At 37.0% G+C, this 16764-nt stretch overlaps 2 protein-coding genes across 2 annotated transcripts; both read right to left on the bottom strand.

Annotated features, from left to right (window-relative positions):
• Positions 1 to 252: 252 nt before the first annotated feature.
• Positions 253 to 7783, bottom strand: LOC116727404 (protein ADP-ribosylarginine hydrolase-like). The gene is made up of 8 exons (XM_032574815.1): positions 7677 to 7783; positions 6247 to 6367; positions 5587 to 5695; positions 4647 to 4745; positions 4470 to 4575; positions 3270 to 3536; positions 1948 to 2162; positions 253 to 1578 (listed from the first exon to the last, which is right to left on the bottom strand). The coding sequence occupies exons 1-8, from the start codon at positions 7682 to 7684 to the stop codon at positions 1430 to 1432; spliced, it is 1074 nt and encodes a 357-aa protein (XP_032430706.1). The 5' UTR covers positions 7685 to 7783; the 3' UTR covers positions 253 to 1429.
• Positions 7784 to 8259: 476 nt separating this feature from the next.
• LOC116727184 (uncharacterized) lies at positions 8260 to 16304 on the bottom strand. Its single transcript, XM_032574429.1, has 9 exons — positions 16134 to 16304; positions 12467 to 14915; positions 12319 to 12352; positions 11247 to 11378; positions 10491 to 10580; positions 9977 to 10087; positions 9784 to 9894; positions 8773 to 8823; positions 8260 to 8625 (listed from the first exon to the last, which is right to left on the bottom strand). Exons 2-9 carry the CDS (start codon positions 14792 to 14794, stop codon positions 8591 to 8593), a joined length of 2892 nt encoding a protein of 963 aa, XP_032430320.1. The 5' UTR covers positions 14795 to 14915; positions 16134 to 16304; the 3' UTR covers positions 8260 to 8590.
• Between the last annotated feature and the right edge of the window lie 460 nt (positions 16305 to 16764).

Genomic DNA, 16764 nt, shown 5'->3' with positions numbered 1-16764 from the left:
TAAATATTAAATAGTTGTTTAATGAGTTACTTGAATAGCTTTTAACCAAACACTTTACTCTTGAGTAATTTATTTTAGATACTTTTTACTTTTACTTGAGTAAAAATATGTTCGATGTAGTGCTACTCTTACTTTAAAGCAATTTTTGGGTACTCCTCCCATCCCTGGTTACTGTAATAATCTGCATGTAAATGAGTGATAAGCAAAGAGAATCTGCTTTCTGCTTAGTGACAAAGAAGAAGTAAAGAAATATAAGGGAGTTGAACTTAGTTTATTTGCATAGAACAAAAATCACAAAAGTGTTTTTTTCCAACACTTCACTGGCATTCATGCAGCTTTTATACATTCCCATCTTTCATTCCTCAGAGTCAACATGGCAGCCATTTTGAAAGGTTTAGCCAATCCGACTGAAGGATATTTTTGCAGCCATTTGGTTGATGAAGTAAAACAGTCGATTCACTACAGGATAACAAGGTTCTTTATGATTCATATATCAAGGCAAGTGAAGGTAATTTTACCCCAGATACAGTATTAAAGTGAATGCACAAGTGTTGGTCTAAAAGTCATGGCCGTCTCTCAGGGTTGCAAAAAAATAGCATCAAAAAATCAGCAGTATCAAGAGTCTACAAGAGTAGGAAGCAGCATGAACATGATTTCAGAATGAAATTATTAAAAAAATAATGTTAATATTTAGGTAATTTCCATACATTCCATTTCTAAAGTAAATTTTAGCTATAAATTATATTACTAATCCAAATTAGTTAGGAATAAACTTTCAATTGTTAATATATTGTAGAGCTGGAAAAGCCAACAAAAGCTTGAAGAATGAAACTAAATATTTAAGCGAATTGCTAATTTGAAAGCATTTTTAAACAAAAAATATCCAGTGCATGTTAAATATTTCTGGTCTTTGTGCAAGCTGCTAGAATATTTATGGTTACAGTTTTTAGATACATTCGGTCACTGCCTGACGATGACTCAGTGAAAACAGAACAACAGTTTCTTAAAAGGCACCATCAATGTCCAACTAAGCATTTCTGAAAGTCCATAATCTGTTTTTTTAATTTTCCATCACAGCTCAGCGCCCTCTGGTGGAGCGATACGTTAAGACGGGGGAGATTCTGACTGAGCTGATCACAAATTAAGTGATTCTGGTTTCTGCTTCAAACATCTGGATTCATCTATGAATCCTGAGGAAAATAAAATCAGTGGTGTGGGTTTTCTGTAGCGTTCGTGGCACATTTCTTTACATTTAGAAGCTTTGATTTGTGTAATATATAACCTATAAATAATCACCCACAAATTATTAGAGCATAAATATGCATTTACTATTTTTATATTGTATATATTTTTATAGACTTCAGATTTGCTACCGTTTAAGCACTGATTTAAGGAACCGAAAACAGAGATAGAATAGAAACATGTGTTTTTAGTGAGATAAAGCGTAAAGCTGCCCAGCGCAGCGCTCCAGACGATCCCGGTACTCCAGTCTGGAGTAGTTGCATTTAGGAACCCCTTTGGTGCCGTAGAGAAGACCCCAGCAGCAGCAGGCGATCACCGCTGTGCTGTCGTTGTCACCTGGACAAAACCACAAAGGTATAACGCCATAAAAACATATTTAAACCATCCTCATGTCTTCATATGAAATATTGTAAAATCTAAGAGTTAGAGGGAGAAACATGCAACAAAATTGGATGAATCAACCCCACTGATTCCAGATTCTACCAGTTTCAACATGGTCAAAATCAGTTTTCTCCGTGTTCAAACAGCCATTTGTGTTCAAGTTTCAAACCTCCAATTCAAAATGTCTCCCTCAGCTAATAAAGTCGACTCATGCAACTAAGGAAAGAGTGAAACAATAGTCTAGAGGTTTAAATTCTGTTTAATTCATCCCTTTAAAGCTGGTACCAGTACACAAAAGAGACGTTTCTTGTTTGAACCACTGACCTCCATGGAAAGCAGCTCTGTTCATCAGCTCCTCCCAGTCTGAACCGGCTCCCAGTAAGGCATCCAGCGCTATCATGGGAGCATCATGGCCACAGGACCCCCCCCAGCCAGACAGACTGAAGCTCTTATAGGCCTCATCCCTCTCAGCCACACCGTAGGGGTCGGGCCAGGTCACCGGCCCCTTTCCGTCAGAGATTCCCCGCAGATCCAGGTACCTGAGGACAGAGGGAAAAGCTTACTGATGTTTACAACCCAATTAAGAATCAATTATATTCAAACTTGGGATGCAAAATATGGATTAATGAGTTAATCTGAAATGGATTCATCTTATCTACTTCATAAGCAGCCATTTTTTCTTGTAGTGTTTTCTCTAGTACCAAGTTCGACCATTTTTCCACAACATGAACGGCTCGATTTTTCATAATATACAGATTTTTTTTAAAACAAGCATATCATTATAGTTCAGTAATTTTGCCAGCTTTATTCCATACTGACCAAATAAACAGAAAATTATTAAACTTAAACATATTTAGAAAACGTAACAAAACAGGAACCTCTTAAGTTGCTGAATAGAAAAATAAAATATTTGAAACATTTAATGACCCATAAAGTGAGACATTTTAATTATTTTTTCCACCATGCTACAATTTGTCTGCGTCATACCTTAAGCTTTTTTGTCATTATATGCCTTAGCAGCAAAATAATTTAATGAGACGTTGCGGCTGTTCCGTTGTGCACCTCGGCTTAATAAGCGCCATTAAGGTGAAACCTGAGAAGTTTGTCCGGTATTTATATTTCAAAACAACTTAAGGAGCATGTCAAGAGTTTATATTTCAGAAAAGAGCCGAATAAAGTGCATTTTACATCCCACGTCGGACTCTGTTCGTTCGGACAGTTTCTCTACTGTCCTAGTATCCCTCCGCCATCTTGTACCAGCTAGTTCCGCTTAAAGACGACCAGCGGCGCCCTCTGTTGGATGGCGGCAAAACTACAACACTGATATAACGTCTAAACCAGAGGTCCCCAAACTCGGTTCTCGAGGGCCGGCATCCAGAACGTTTTAGTTCTCTCCCTGGTGGTACCAACAACCTTTTCAGCATGTCAATGTTCTTCTTATGCCTTCTAACGAGCCATCATTGGATCCAGGTGCGTTAAACCAGGGAGAGAACTAAAACACGCAGGATGCCGGCCCTTGAGGACTGAGTTTGGGGACCCCTCTAAACGGACGTTATTAGTCGAATGGAACCAGTTTTAATCTAATCGTAATTGAATCGAACATCAGCACCGCCTCACAATAGAAAACTGAATTCAGCAGGTTGTACCGCTTCCAGTGCTTAGAGAAGGAGTCCCAATCCTTCAAATTCTCCTCCACAGCGAAGCCGCTGTCTGTAATGACCTTCTTGGCTATGGGACAGGCCTCTTCCAGCAGACCCACACCCCAGGACTCAAGCGGCCGCCGCTGGATGGCGTAGGAGGCGAAAAGCGCCGACGCAACGGATCCCAGGTAACCGATTGGCTGATGGTGAGTCATCCTGCCCGTCTCCACGGCAACAAACACCAGAGAAGACAGCTGGTCAGGGTTCGGATACCTGGAGTGTAAAATAAATCAGAATCAGGGTTTATTGGCGAGGATATATCACAGATCTCAAAAGTGAAAATAATTTTTTTTAAATGGCTCCAGTGCAACTTCAAAAACCAACTGGTTTGGTGATCCAACGCATCATTTTTACACTTTTTACACAGTAAAATTCAATCACTTTTCAAGCATTTTCAAAGTAAGTTTTAAGTCTTTTCCAGAAGCATTTTGAAGATAAAAACAATACAAGTGAACCAAAAAAAGACAGATTTAATTCACCGTTGTTAATAATGTCTTGTGATACTATCGACATTCTACAGCAGGGACAAGGTAAACTAAAATATAACTAAATATAACACTTTACTGGTTCGAGAACAAAACACTAATTTAATTTTAAAAAATCCTGCAATTTCAATAATGTTGTTTAACATATAAATATAAGCCAACCTTTATTTCAATTACACAAATCAATAAGTCATTGTAGGAATAACTACATGGAAAGAATCCAAACAGATTGTGTTTAGGTAAATGACACAACATACAAAGAGTCACAAAGAAATCCGAAAAAAATGTTTTCTGGGATTTAGGAAATAGAAAAAATTTAGGAAATTATAAATGACGTAAAACAAGAGAGGTCTAACTTAATTTTAAAAATGTTTGTGTCTTTTTATTAGGTGTATGAACATATCTGGTCTGTTAAACAAACATTGGTTTGCACTTTATTGCAAAACTGTGCAGTTTGACTATCAAACACCTAACAGAAATCCAAGTTTTTTCAAGGATAGCAAATAACTTTTCTTGTACAATTCAGCTTCAATTCTGGTATGAAACCTGAAATATTTTGTCAAAACCAGACATCCACTTGCCTAATTATCCCATGTTGGAAGACTTTAGATACCCAAACTCTTCAAAGATTAAGTGCAGAAGTCCCAGAGATTTGTCTTACCTCAGGCCGATGCACATGGCCCTCATGGCGGCTCCACAGCCGGCACCCCGGTTGTTATACGGCACTCTGTATCCCCCTTCCTCTCCAGGCTTCAGTCTGTTTACATCTAAGAGTATATTCAGTTCTAAATATCTCTGCTACAAGAGGACATGATATCATTTTATAATTAAAACCTACTAAAAATAGTGGTGTTTCCAGGAGCCCTTCCACTCATGTCTTTCATCCCCTTCACATAACAAAAAGCCACTTCATCCAGAAGCTTCTCCTCGGTCTTTCCTGCAAGGAACACAAACTTTTGCTCAATTTGAAGTCAGTAGTGAGCTATGCAAAACATGTTCACTACATTTTTTACACAAAACCACTCGTAGATAATTCGATTTTAGTTTCCTCACTTCTGCCTATTTTAAGTTCCTTTCAGAATGAACTGATCTAATGCCTCATCACTATAAATCCAAAAAAGCTGATGTTGGCCACGCCGCCAAACCCAACATTTACATTCGCATGTGAAAATGGCTGTAAACAGATGTGCAGTCATACAACTGTATATCCTTGAAAAGCAGAAGTAGAGCCTCCTACACAACCAACAATAATGCAGCAAGTGGTTTCTATATGATAAGTCAACAACAAAACAATTGTCTTTTCCATCAGCCATATGGCAGTAAAATCAGCTAATCAAATGTGCTGGAGCTCAGTTTGGGTTGCTAGGTGACGACCGGCACTCTGTGGGGGTTGCTAGGTAACGATGCAGTGGAAGTCAAATATGACATTCCATTCGGGCAATTTCTGAAATGACTCATTTTCCAGACACCAAAAACATTAACTTATTGCAAAAAAACAGCTGGGTATTTTTTTAAAAGTACAAACACATGCAAAAGGTGAATTTTACATAATATTTTCCCTTTAAAAATATTTAATTATCTTCACACAAGGTCAACATTATCAGAGAAAAGGTGAAGTTCAATTTCCGGTATCCATTGTTCTATTATACAGAGTGTCAATAGGGCAGAAAATCAAATCAACGCAAAAGTTAAATTAGATTTAGCTGAAGATCTAGAAGAAGGTGAGCTGCAGTCAGTCAGCAAAACAACATGTTTGACTGGGTTTTCTGATAACTCACCTGTTATCAGAGCTTCAGCTGTTGCAAGATGCAGGACTGTGTCGTCGCTCACCGGCCATTCAGGAAGCTGGACAGTGATTTTTTTCAACCCACCAAGCTCCCGTAGCTCCTAAAGATGAGAAAAATAACCAAAAGAACCTGTCATCTACTTCCTGAAGTATTTTCTAACTCATTTTTTTCTGATTCACTTGCCACAAATCAAAACTAAACTTGATGTATTTTTAATTTTTGTAGTAATTTTTGAAGCTGGCGTTGCTTCGTCATGCAGATCGGCTGAATGAGGCTATTAATGTGGTTACTTAAGGAGTTCGTCGGTGTTTATATTTAAAAACAGAACCGCATAAAGTATATATTGCTTCCCAAACCGAATTCCCTCCCGGTGTGGCCGTCGTTTTTGATTCTGCATCAATGGCTCCGCTCAATTAAGGATGCCCAGCGGCGCCCTCTGCTGGATGGCGGCCAACTACAACACTAAAAGCAGGTGCAAGAGGACGTTAAAAAGTAATTTTGAAAGAAATTTTAACTTAAAAAAAGGCATTAATCCACTATTAACTGAAAGTTGATTAATTGTTTGCATCCGTACCTAAAACTATTAGGCTGCTGGTTATAATGGTTCATAAGTACCCAGTCCCGTGTTATAAAGGTCTTAAGAGCACTGACCTGGTGGATATCTGGTCCAACATAATTAAACTCCCAGGTCCCGCCCCTGTAGCCCAGAGCATCACCGGCACCACTGAGGACCATGCCTGCCTTATAATGCTCCACTGTAGCAGCTTCAAGTCTGCAGACACAAAAAGATTAAACACTCCAGGTTATATTTCAGGTGGGTTGCTGGGCCATAAATGCGATACATGACACCAGAGGAGCACAATTATTCAGGACTGTTTCTCGTTTTATTTACTGATTTGTACTATTTGTCAGACTATGATTTATGAAAGCTTTAATTCATTTGTGAATGTTCAATAAAGCTCGATAAAGGACAATTCCCAAATCGGAAGCCAACTTCAGGTTTGTTAAGTGCAGTAGAGGCTTGCCATCGCCACAAATTTTACGTTTTCAGAATTATCCTTATAAAAACAAACTTTTTTTTTGTCTGAAAGCCTTCAAATTAAATATTGATTAGGCAATATTTAATTTGAAGGCTATTTAAATATAATTATAATTCCAAGGACAGCGGGTTTGATGAACCTGCAAAGTCGATCGACAGCAGTAGATATCCAAACAAATTGTCCTTGAGTAAAGGTACCAATATTTTGGCTTATTTTCACCCAAGTAAAAATAAAAAGTAGTAGTCCAAGAAGTTAATCAAGATTAAAAAGTAAAATTAAGAAAGAAACTTCTCAGGTAATAAGTGTTTTACCTGATTTAATGCTTAGAAATGATGTCTTCAGACAGAAAAAGGTAGAAATTTACTTGCAAATTGTCATTTGATTTTTAAATACATGTTTATTGAAATAAATGACATTTATTTGAAAAATGCAAATAACATAATTGTGAAATAACTAAATGGCATTTGTACATAAAACTTCCAAGAGACAGTGGGACTATAAATACTTTTTTTTGTTGTCCATCTTTACATAGATTTTCACAGAGGAGGTCCAGCAATGAAACTCTTAACTCACCAGTTTCTAAATCCGCCACTGGGTTCGTTGACGTTTTTAAACGTGAATTTATTCAATATTTTCTGCATTTCCAGCTTAGGATTTAAAATAAATCTGCAACAAGTCACCATATGTTTCACTTTCCCGCACGATGGCGTCTTCTATGAATATATTGACTGAACAATCAGTTAAAATCAAGGTGCAACATATTGTTGTCGCAACTGTTACACTTTTTAGACCCTGGCCCCTGAGGCCGTTATTGCTCGTTGCGCTTAAAACCAGTCATATTGTATTTAGTCCATCTAAAATAATTTTTAAAAGGTAGGATTTTTCTTTAAACCAGGCTTTATTTGGGATGTATTCACATCGGAGGATTATGCTAACTATTGCTCGACACTGGGGAAGTTAAACCTTCAAGTACAAAAAACAAATAAGCACAAAAATATTTACTCTGCGGTCATATTTCCTCACTAATGTGAAAACTCTTACCCGTCCATAGCAGGAACCAGTTCGTTAAAATGAGGTCCAGAATCAGCGCTTCTTCTTCCTGCCTTCAGTTTCTTCTTCGGAGATTTATTTAACAACGATGTGGTGCATTACCGCCACCAACTGGTTAGGAGTTCGGACAAGAATGACGCTTGTAAAATAAAATTAAAAAATAATAAATAAAATTCAACCCTCATATCATTTAATGCAAATACATTCGCGAGTTTAAGAAAACTCAATTTAAGTACTATACCCTGTTGCTGATTTTTTAAAGAGGTTCAAATTAATATGAAGTAGATGCTTTTTAAATCTGCAAGGCAACTCAAACAAATAATCACCTATTTTTAACATCCCAGATTTTTAATTTATACATAATTCTCTACACTGCGTCTAGAGAAATAAATAATTCAGACTTAGTTTATATGATTCCAGTGATGGAAACTTGATGTAAATGAAAAATTTTTTAATGACTTCTTGTTAATCAAAAAATTAAAAAAAACATCTAACAAGAACTTTCAAACTTGAAAAAAATGCTCTTTATTTTTCAATTAGCAGATTTTAATTTCCATAAGTACAAAAAGGTCTGAGTTGACCTAATTCTGCAAGTATGTATTGTTCTTTCCTCTGAAGTCAATACTTTAGTGTTGATAATACGTGGAAGATTATTTTGAGTTTTCAAAAATAAAGATCAGCACAATGTTATAAATATTCAGTTTGATAAGTAAAAGTTGCAGATGCACACTTCACTTACAAGAAAAAATTAAGACTTTGTAAATCCTTAAACTGTTGAAAAAACAAACATCATGTCCTTTAGTTAATCATAGACATTTATTCTTATTCATTTTATAAATCCACATTTAATCAAGAGCAACAAAAAGTTATAAAACTTTCACTATTTTTTAAAATTACGGAAACCTTCAGCCGTTCAGTGGTATTTTATGCTTGCGAAGCACTGTAAGGAAAAAACACCAGAAGAAATCCCAGTATCAATAAACATTTAAAAACAAATGAGTATTTAATATTGTTGATTATTAGCTTAGAAAATGTGTTAAATCTCCCAAAGGGTTATCATAAAATGCAGAGTAAAATGACATGTTACCTTCCTTTAACCTTTCTATTTCTTGTGACAGATGTTCACATTTGGTGCAACCTGGAGTCAAGAGAAAGGAGACAAAATAAAAAATGTTTTTCTGTCAGAAAATTCCTCACATTAATAATGTCGGAGTAGTGATTTAGTAGAGGATGCTGATAATTACATTTTTAGGAAAGTTCACGGTTTCCACATATTCTTAAAATTAGTTACATTTTCCAGAATCAACTTTTCAGAGTTCTCAGAATGTTGTAGGAGACACGTGATCAATATCAATAGATGATACGCCTGATAGAATATTCAATAATTTTGCTGAACTCCAATCCAGAACCGCAAAGGATTCTGGGAGATGTAGGCAGATGAACGGCTTTAACTGCTCAACCTCTCACAGCTAGCTAAGCAAGGTTGGTGTAATCAACTGACTCACTCACTCTCTGGTTACCTAGCAACTTACTCACTCTTTGGTTACCTAGCAACAACCTGAGGAGTAACTGCTTAAGAATAAATGGAAAACTGTGGATAAAAGAAGATTCACGCCACCAGGTAAGCATTAATTCTGATATTTAAAACAAAACAAAAAACCCCTTAACAATAATTATCAATATGAACAGACGTGTTACAGTCCTGCTCGCAATTTTAACTCATTTTGTTATCCATTGGGGAACAAAATGAGAAATCTTCTTATGAACTTTGCTCTTGTTTATCTTAATAGCTAATAAATTTTACTCAGTTAAACAAATAACTTGTATTATTACTGTGTTTGAGAAGTTTTTTTAATTTCAGGATTCTCTTGTAAATGAGATCTCAGGTCTCAGTGAGACAAGCTGTGTATATAAAAGTGAAATAAAACAAAAATATCTGGTTTTATTGTACAGTGTTTGCTTCACCATGACCAGGTGACATTAAGAAACTGAAATGAAATCCAAACAGAAATGTTCACATTCTTGACATGGAGTGAACATGTGACAATCAATCAGGAGTTATCCATAAATACATGAAATCATATTATGGTCATCTTACCCTGGCTTTGTGGTTTAACATGGTTAGCTCTGGGATTGGCTGCCGGCTGTTTTAAGCCCCTCCCCCTGCCGATGACATCATATGATGCTGCAGTTTTAGCAGCTGCAGCATCTGAAAGTTGAAGAAAAACGGCTCAGATTGTTAAATCTACTCTATGTTGCTGCTTGTTATGCATCAGAACCAAGTTCCCGACCAGTTCTGGAGGATTTATCCAGGGCAGATCTGTGGCCGGCTGTGGGCTGTTTCCCCGTCTTTACCCCGCTGGCGGCGCTGACGGATACGGGAGCTTCAGTTGTGCTGGCATCTAAAAGGATTAGTGAGAATAACTTTTGGTTATTCTCAGTTCTTCAGCGAGAATGTGGAAATTAGTTTCCCTAAAATCTATAATCAAGATTTGTGAATACACGAATTATTTTTTTTTTTTGCGGTTTCTTTGCACCACAAATCTGTAACAAACTTCCAGAAAATTGTAAAACAGCCGAAACACTGAGTTCCTCTAAATCCAGACTGGATCAGTAAGAATAAATGTTACTTATTGTTGTATTGACAAACTAGTTCAATGCACTTTAAAAATAGGAATAACATTTTATTTGTTAAAGATGATGCAACACATTTTTATCTAGGTTTGTGTAAACACCAAGTGTGGCACTTTTACACAACATTTGCATAAATATCGCAACGTGCTGCAGCTTTACTTCCATATTTACCCGTTTTCTTCCTCTTTGACACAGGCAAAACGTCTCCTTTAGCCAAAGGATGCCTCTTTCCTGGTGCCATCTTCGTGACAGAGTTGGCGGCTAAATGAAAAATAAACAGACTAATTAGACAGGAAAGAAACTGCAGCAGTGAATTCTCAGTGTTTCATGTGTATTCAAAGGGCTGGCCGAAACGATTAATTGTGATTAATCAATTACTGAAATAATCGTGTATTCTATTTCCAGCTTTTTAAAAATAAGAAAGTCATAAACAATGTCTATCAGTATTTAAAAAAATTATAGGAGGTGGAAGTCTTTGGGAATTATTTGTGTTGTTGTTTTAGTTTCTTTGTTGTTGTTTTGGACTAACTGGAGTTAGTTAATCGCTAACTGGAGTTTAAACCCCCCATAAAAAGCTAATAGCTGAAACCCCAAACTTACAACCAAACTATTTGGGTTAAATATAAAATATCTTAAAGAAAAAAGAAGCAGAAATATTCAAAAAACAACTTTAGTTCATTAGGTGACAGAGTTGATCAAATCAGGAGAAAATTCAAATTTTGATTACAAACTAATCAACTGGTGCATCAGTGTAAAAAACTGCAAGCTAATAAAAGAAAAGAAAGGCATTAAAATTTTTATAAATCAAACGGTTGATTCATGCATTAGAAAAGCCGCAGGTTTCTTTACCTGCCATCAGTCTGCTGCGTATTTTTGTTTGAGTTTTAAGCAAAGCAGAGCAAACAGCCTGACCAGGTGTGAACAAACCTGCAGGTCCACTTGGTTTTTCTGTGCTTGAGCAGGGAGCTGCTCTCAGACTCAGTGTAGCCCTCGGTAAGCCAACGGGAATGCCGCTCACCTGAGGTCTCTGCAAGCCAGAGGGGGGCGGCAGCTTGGAGGCTGCAAATGGAGCAGAGGAACATTTTTTAAAATATTCAAAAATGTGTAACTTTTGCACATTTGGTCACATTAAACCCCAAACCATCTGCGTATTTTATTGGAAAGTTATGGACCGACACAACGTGGAGTATAAGTGTAAAGGAGAATGAAGACAATGCTTTCTATATTATGTTTTTAAAATGCAATCCTTAACATGTAGTGCATATTTATATTCAAATACAATTCAGAAAATATGGTGCAACTATTACCTTCAGAGAGCCAGAGATTAGTAAATAATAATAATAATTTAAAATAGTTTAATAATTTAATTTCATAGACCTCTATGAAAAGTAGCAGCATTAATTGCAAGGTTTGTTTTATTACCAAAGGGGATCCACAAGTGCCAAGTGGATCTAATTTGCATCATACCTAAATTTACACTGATGTATGTCACAATACACAATTAATTAATCGCTTGATAACTTAAAACGAACTTGCTAATTTCCATTCTGATACATATTTTTTGAAGGGCAATTTTGTTTACACAGACATAATCCATTTTATTTAAGGTTTTGGTTGTGTGTGTGTTTTTTAATTTCATTTTTATTAATTGTTTTTGGTTGTTGTATTTTATTTGTGGTATTTAAAATGTCTTTCAGTTCCAATGTGAAGTGTCCCACACAAAATAAAAGCTTATTAGTCTTTGAGAGGGCGAACTTACATGATTTAACTTATAAATGGTCTCACAACTACAACATTTTTGGCTTATTGCAATAATTTCTAGGACAATTTATCATCCAGCAAAATCTTTTAGGGCAATGACAGACCGCTTTAGAAGACAATGCATTATTGTAAATGTATAAGAATAGGGGGGTATAAGCAAATGCAAACCAGATGTTGGTTGAATAAAATATTTCAATCTGCAGAAGAATTTCTGAAAACAAGAAGCATCACTGCTCACCTAAAGATCGCAGGTTGTACGAATTTGAGTTTTTCTGGAATACAAAGGATCACAGACATATAAAGATACATCCATAAAGTTGAGTAAAATGATCAAATCAAAAGCAACGCAATTGTTTTATAAATTCAGCGGCACCCAATGTTTTTACCTCCTGTTCCTTTGGAGCAGCAGAACTTTTCGCAGCCTCCCCGTCTGGTCTCTGTCGTTTCACCAGCAGGCCTGTTGCCGCCGCTGGTGGATTACGTTTCAACAACTCAGAGGCAATTTTGGAGGAAGGATAAAGGTTTTTAACTGTGGGCTGCTTGAAGAATGTTTTACGATCACCAATAATGTTTGACGGTTTGATGGTGTTTGACGGTTCAATAGGTGTTTTCCCATAAAGGTTTTTCTGCGCTGCTAGGATGTGGCCTGGCTCTCTCTTTGTCTCTAAGGTGCACATTTTAATGCTCACCATTGGTGTAGAAGACGCCAAGCACTGAGGTTTTAAAACCAAACTCTCATCAAAATCAGAAAGACCTGATTGTGAAAGATATATGGACACATTGGCTGGCTGTAGAGGAGTTTCAAATGTCATGTTTGGGCTTCCGTCCTTCTTGGTTTCTGGTTCTGCAGCTTCATTTGTTTGGAGTTTTGATGAGTTGTTTTCAGAACAGCCATCTTTAAGGGTAATTGTTGCATTTCTTGCTTTGGAAGTGGAGGAGCTGCCCAAGGCGCTTTGATGACTGTCATTCGAGCTAATTTCTGCCAAAGTTTTCGTGCCATTTAGTTGTGAGGGAAGCTTATAATCAAATGTGCCGTTCCGCTGACCAAGTGGAGCAGGAGTTTTCTCTATGGCGGAACCGATCTGGAGTTTAGATTTTTGAAGAGGATCTCCGTCTACAGTGGCATTCTGCCCTACGGTGAATGTGGTTTCCTTTGCATCAGAGCTGCTCTGATGCACAACAAAGGAAGCTTCAGTTTTAGAGTCGACAGAAGTTTGCTGATCTCCGCTTTCCTTGACATCTTTTGCATAGCTTACGTTGGTTGGTGGAAGATCTAGAGTCTCGTTATTGACGATGGAAACGGTCTGTATAGAGGGCTGCTCAACTGCAAATGTACCGTTGGCAGACACGTCTGGTTTCAGGGTTTGTTGTGACTCCTTGTTGGTTGACTCGGTGTCACAGTGTGTTGGCAGCTCTTCAAGTTTTTCTTTGGGTTCAGATTCCAACTCGGGGGAGGATTTGTCCATGTCAGCAGGCAAGCGTGCAGTCTGTACAGACGTGTCACAGCCGGGGGGTTTTTCTTGAGTAATATTAATAGCTTGGATACAGAGTGTGTCTGAACTCTGATACATCTCTAGTTTTTGTCCACCGGTCTCTGATTCTGGGCTCTGTTGCGACTCCTTAGTGACCATCTCAGCCTCTATGCAATCAGGGTTTCCTCTGGGTTCAGGACAAACCTCATAGGTTGATCTTTCTGTGCCAGAGGAAGAGATGTCGACACTGTTAGAGGCATCACAAGAGGAGCATAGATCACGAGTAACATTAATAACTTGAGTGCTATCGACTGGATTTTGAGATTTCTCCACTTTTTGTCCACTGGATTCAGATGAAGACTTGCTGTTTTCCAAAGTAACATCCTGAGTTACCTCCAAGGCTGCCTTAATTGAGTTTTGCCTTGAACTCTGGACAGAATTTCCGCTCTTGCTGGAGAGTTCCTCAATCGTGATTGTGTCCGATTTCTCTGTCATAATTTGATCACTATGATCAGAAGTAGCTCTGTCATCTTCCATGTCCATGAAGGACATGTGTCCAACTGGAGAGGCCCGAGTAACTTCAAGGAGAGTAATGTCTTGTAAATACTCATTACAAATCCCTCTGAATGAAATAGCGCTCTGAAAAGAGTCATCCACCTTTGCACAAAAGCTATTTTGATGATCTGAAGTGTTTGTCTTTTTACTATAAAGCTGAGGAGTTGCATGTTGTCTTTCAGGGAAGACTGAATCATTCATTGTCAGGTACAACATTGAATCTGAGGTAAGATCGGACAGAGTAACTTCTGGCAAGCATTCATCATTGATCATAGAGATATCTTCGCCATTCTTTTGTGTCCTTGAATCTCCGGTTGATTTTTGACAGTTTGCAGCATGAAAATTAGAAGGAACAGCAGGATTAGGACTGTTTCGAAGTTTAAAAAGCTCTGGAGATGCGCCTTTATTCCAGATATTTAGATCTTTTAAGACTGGGGTTAGAGCAGACTGGACACCTGACAGCAACGACTTTGCCTGGAAATCACTGGTTTTATTCTTTGAAGCAGGAGTGGAAGAGACAAAAGCATCCGCATCATCTTCCTCCAACTGTAAGGTGAAATTCTCAGCATTTTCTAGCTTTGAAGAGTCAACAGCTTTAGGATCTCTAGGTGGAACATTTTCAAGGCATTCATCAGCCTGTGCATCCACTGTGATGTATGAGGCTTGAGTTGTTGTGGTATTAGCCATGAGAGAGTAACTCCTTTGTTTTGCTTTGAGGAAAACTGAAACAGGACTTTCCTCTTCTGAAAAAAAAATATACTAGAGTGGCTTTAAGCACATTTTCTCTCACAATCTTAAAGCAGGCTCTCTGTGGAAGAAAAGAAAATCACAAAAAACACATGAATTTTATTCCCAATATCTAACAAACATATAATCCCACCATTCCACAAGTTTAATAAATAAAAAATGGAGTTTGGTGTTTGTTAATACAGTTTGATCTTATGCTGCTTCCATTTCTTTGTATGAAAACCTGTTATTTTGCATATGTTTACATTCAAAGGCCACTGAAGAGACTACAAAATAAAATCAAAATTATTTGCCAAAAACTATGATTATATTTCAGGTGCCTTTCATTCAAATTCAGCTGCTAATACAATATTTGGACATAGATTGACTTCCACAGACTTTATGTCAGCTTAGGAAGCAAAATCCTAAGTCTAGGGAGAGTGAGAGCAGAATATAGATGAGTTGAAATTAATTTTGACAACTCAGCATTACAACATTATGGCTTCCTAATATTTTTGAAATACTGAGAGCAAACAAAATTCAGATTATTCATAGAAAACTCACTGAGATACTCATCTTAGCCACATAAAATAAATAAGTGTTGTTGGTAATATTACAATCAGATTTTAGATTTTTAACCATCAGTGGAAAAAGCCATAAAGCTTAACCACCTGAAGGGGTCATTATGTTGTGGGTGTGGCACAAACTTTAAACGTTGTGGCTAAACCAGTTGATCAGCTTATCCACATCCACTCCATAAAACTTTACAGGCTGTTCTCAATACATGTGGTCTCAAAAGAATAAAAATAAAAAACAGAAGAAAAAAATACAACTCGGGTAAAAAACAGAGAAGAAAAGGGGACAATTTATACCAACTGTGTCTGTCCGATAGTAAAATATGTAACTAAACATGGAGAAAACATGTCAGACGCTTTCTAAAAATAGTAAAGAAGAAAATATATTACGTTTTACATAACATCATCACTTGCACGTGTTCATTTGGTAAAAATGTGGTGTGACAAAAACTTATAAAGAGAATCAGTAGCGGACATAGACGGACAAACCTACAGTTTTAAACTGATGACCAGATTGAGCTGTTAACCTTTACCTTAGTCCAGAGTCAGTAAACTTAATGAAGACGGACTCAAACGTTTGAACATAGGCAAACAAGTTTATAAAAGTATTAGTGCTTAACTGTTGCTAAAACACTGAAAAGTAACTGAACGTACACATTTAGGCTGTTGCTAATGCGGCGTAACTGTGGCAATTTCAACGAAAAAATTCGCTTAAGAAAGCTTACCTTGGAGAAGACAAGTCTATTTTATGTTTCAGGAGGTATTTTAAAAGATCTTTAGTTTTAGTTCAAAAGCATAAACTTTAAACCACCGTGATTTCGGACGGAATGCCAAAATCCATAAAAAAACAACACAAGCGTTGAAACACCAGTCTAGTTTGAAAGTATCAGTTTCCTCATTGGATAATAATACCAGCCAATCACAGCTCGATGCTTCTTCTTCGTGACTCTTATCAGAGCGCTTTATCGCCATCTACCGTTTGAACAGGTTAAAAAAGAGGAGCTCAGAAGATAGTTTTTGTAACAGTATTTTTTGATGTATTAAAAATGCATATATTAAACAGTCGTCGCTGACCTTGATAAATGACGACATAAAAATGCCCAAACAGAAACTAATAAATATATAAAAGAGTGAATTCTGAACAAGCCCGTCATTTCAGGTCAACGGCGCCGCCATATTGTGAGTGGCATTTTGTTGTAAAAATAACAACAGTTAAGCAGTGTCAAGATCTTACTCAAGTAAGAGTAGCACTACTTCAACATATTTTAACTTAGTACGTTTCGCTTTTACATAGTAAAAGTAAAATTTATACATTTAAGAGAATATTCAAGTAAGAGTGAAAATATTTTTGGTAAA

This window comes from Xiphophorus hellerii, chromosome 10, assembly GCF_003331165.1.
Source record: "Xiphophorus hellerii strain 12219 chromosome 10, Xiphophorus_hellerii-4.1, whole genome shotgun sequence".
NCBI classification, from domain to species: domain Eukaryota; kingdom Metazoa; phylum Chordata; class Actinopteri; order Cyprinodontiformes; family Poeciliidae; genus Xiphophorus; species Xiphophorus hellerii.
Note: the sequence above shows the minus strand (reverse complement) of the source record. Positions and strands in the feature narration are given on the sequence as shown.

What these genes read in the sequence shown, in the direction of transcription:
- LOC116727404 (XM_032574815.1), bottom strand. An exon ending in AGCTGAAGCTCTGATAACAG is followed by an intron (nt 4,746 to 5,586) that starts GTGAGTTATCAG and finishes TGTTCCTTGCAG; the next exon opens with GAAAGACCGAGGAGAAGCTT. An exon ending in CAGAGCTGCTTTCCATGGAG is followed by an intron (nt 1,579 to 1,947) that starts GTCAGTGGTTCA and finishes GGTTTTGTCCAG; the next exon opens with GTGACAACGACAGCACAGCG.
- LOC116727184 (XM_032574429.1), bottom strand. Translation starts at nt 14,794, where the DNA reads ATGGCTAATACCACAACAACTCAAGCCTCATACATCACAGTGGATGCA. An exon ending in TGTTAAACCACAAAGCCAGG is followed by an intron (nt 8,824 to 9,783) that starts GTAAGATGACCA and finishes TCTTGACTCCAG; the next exon opens with GTTGCACCAAATGTGAACAT. An exon ending in AATAGAAAGGTTAAAGGAAG is followed by an intron (nt 8,626 to 8,772) that starts GTAACATGTCAT and finishes TTTTCCTTACAG; the next exon opens with TGCTTCGCAAGCATAAAATA.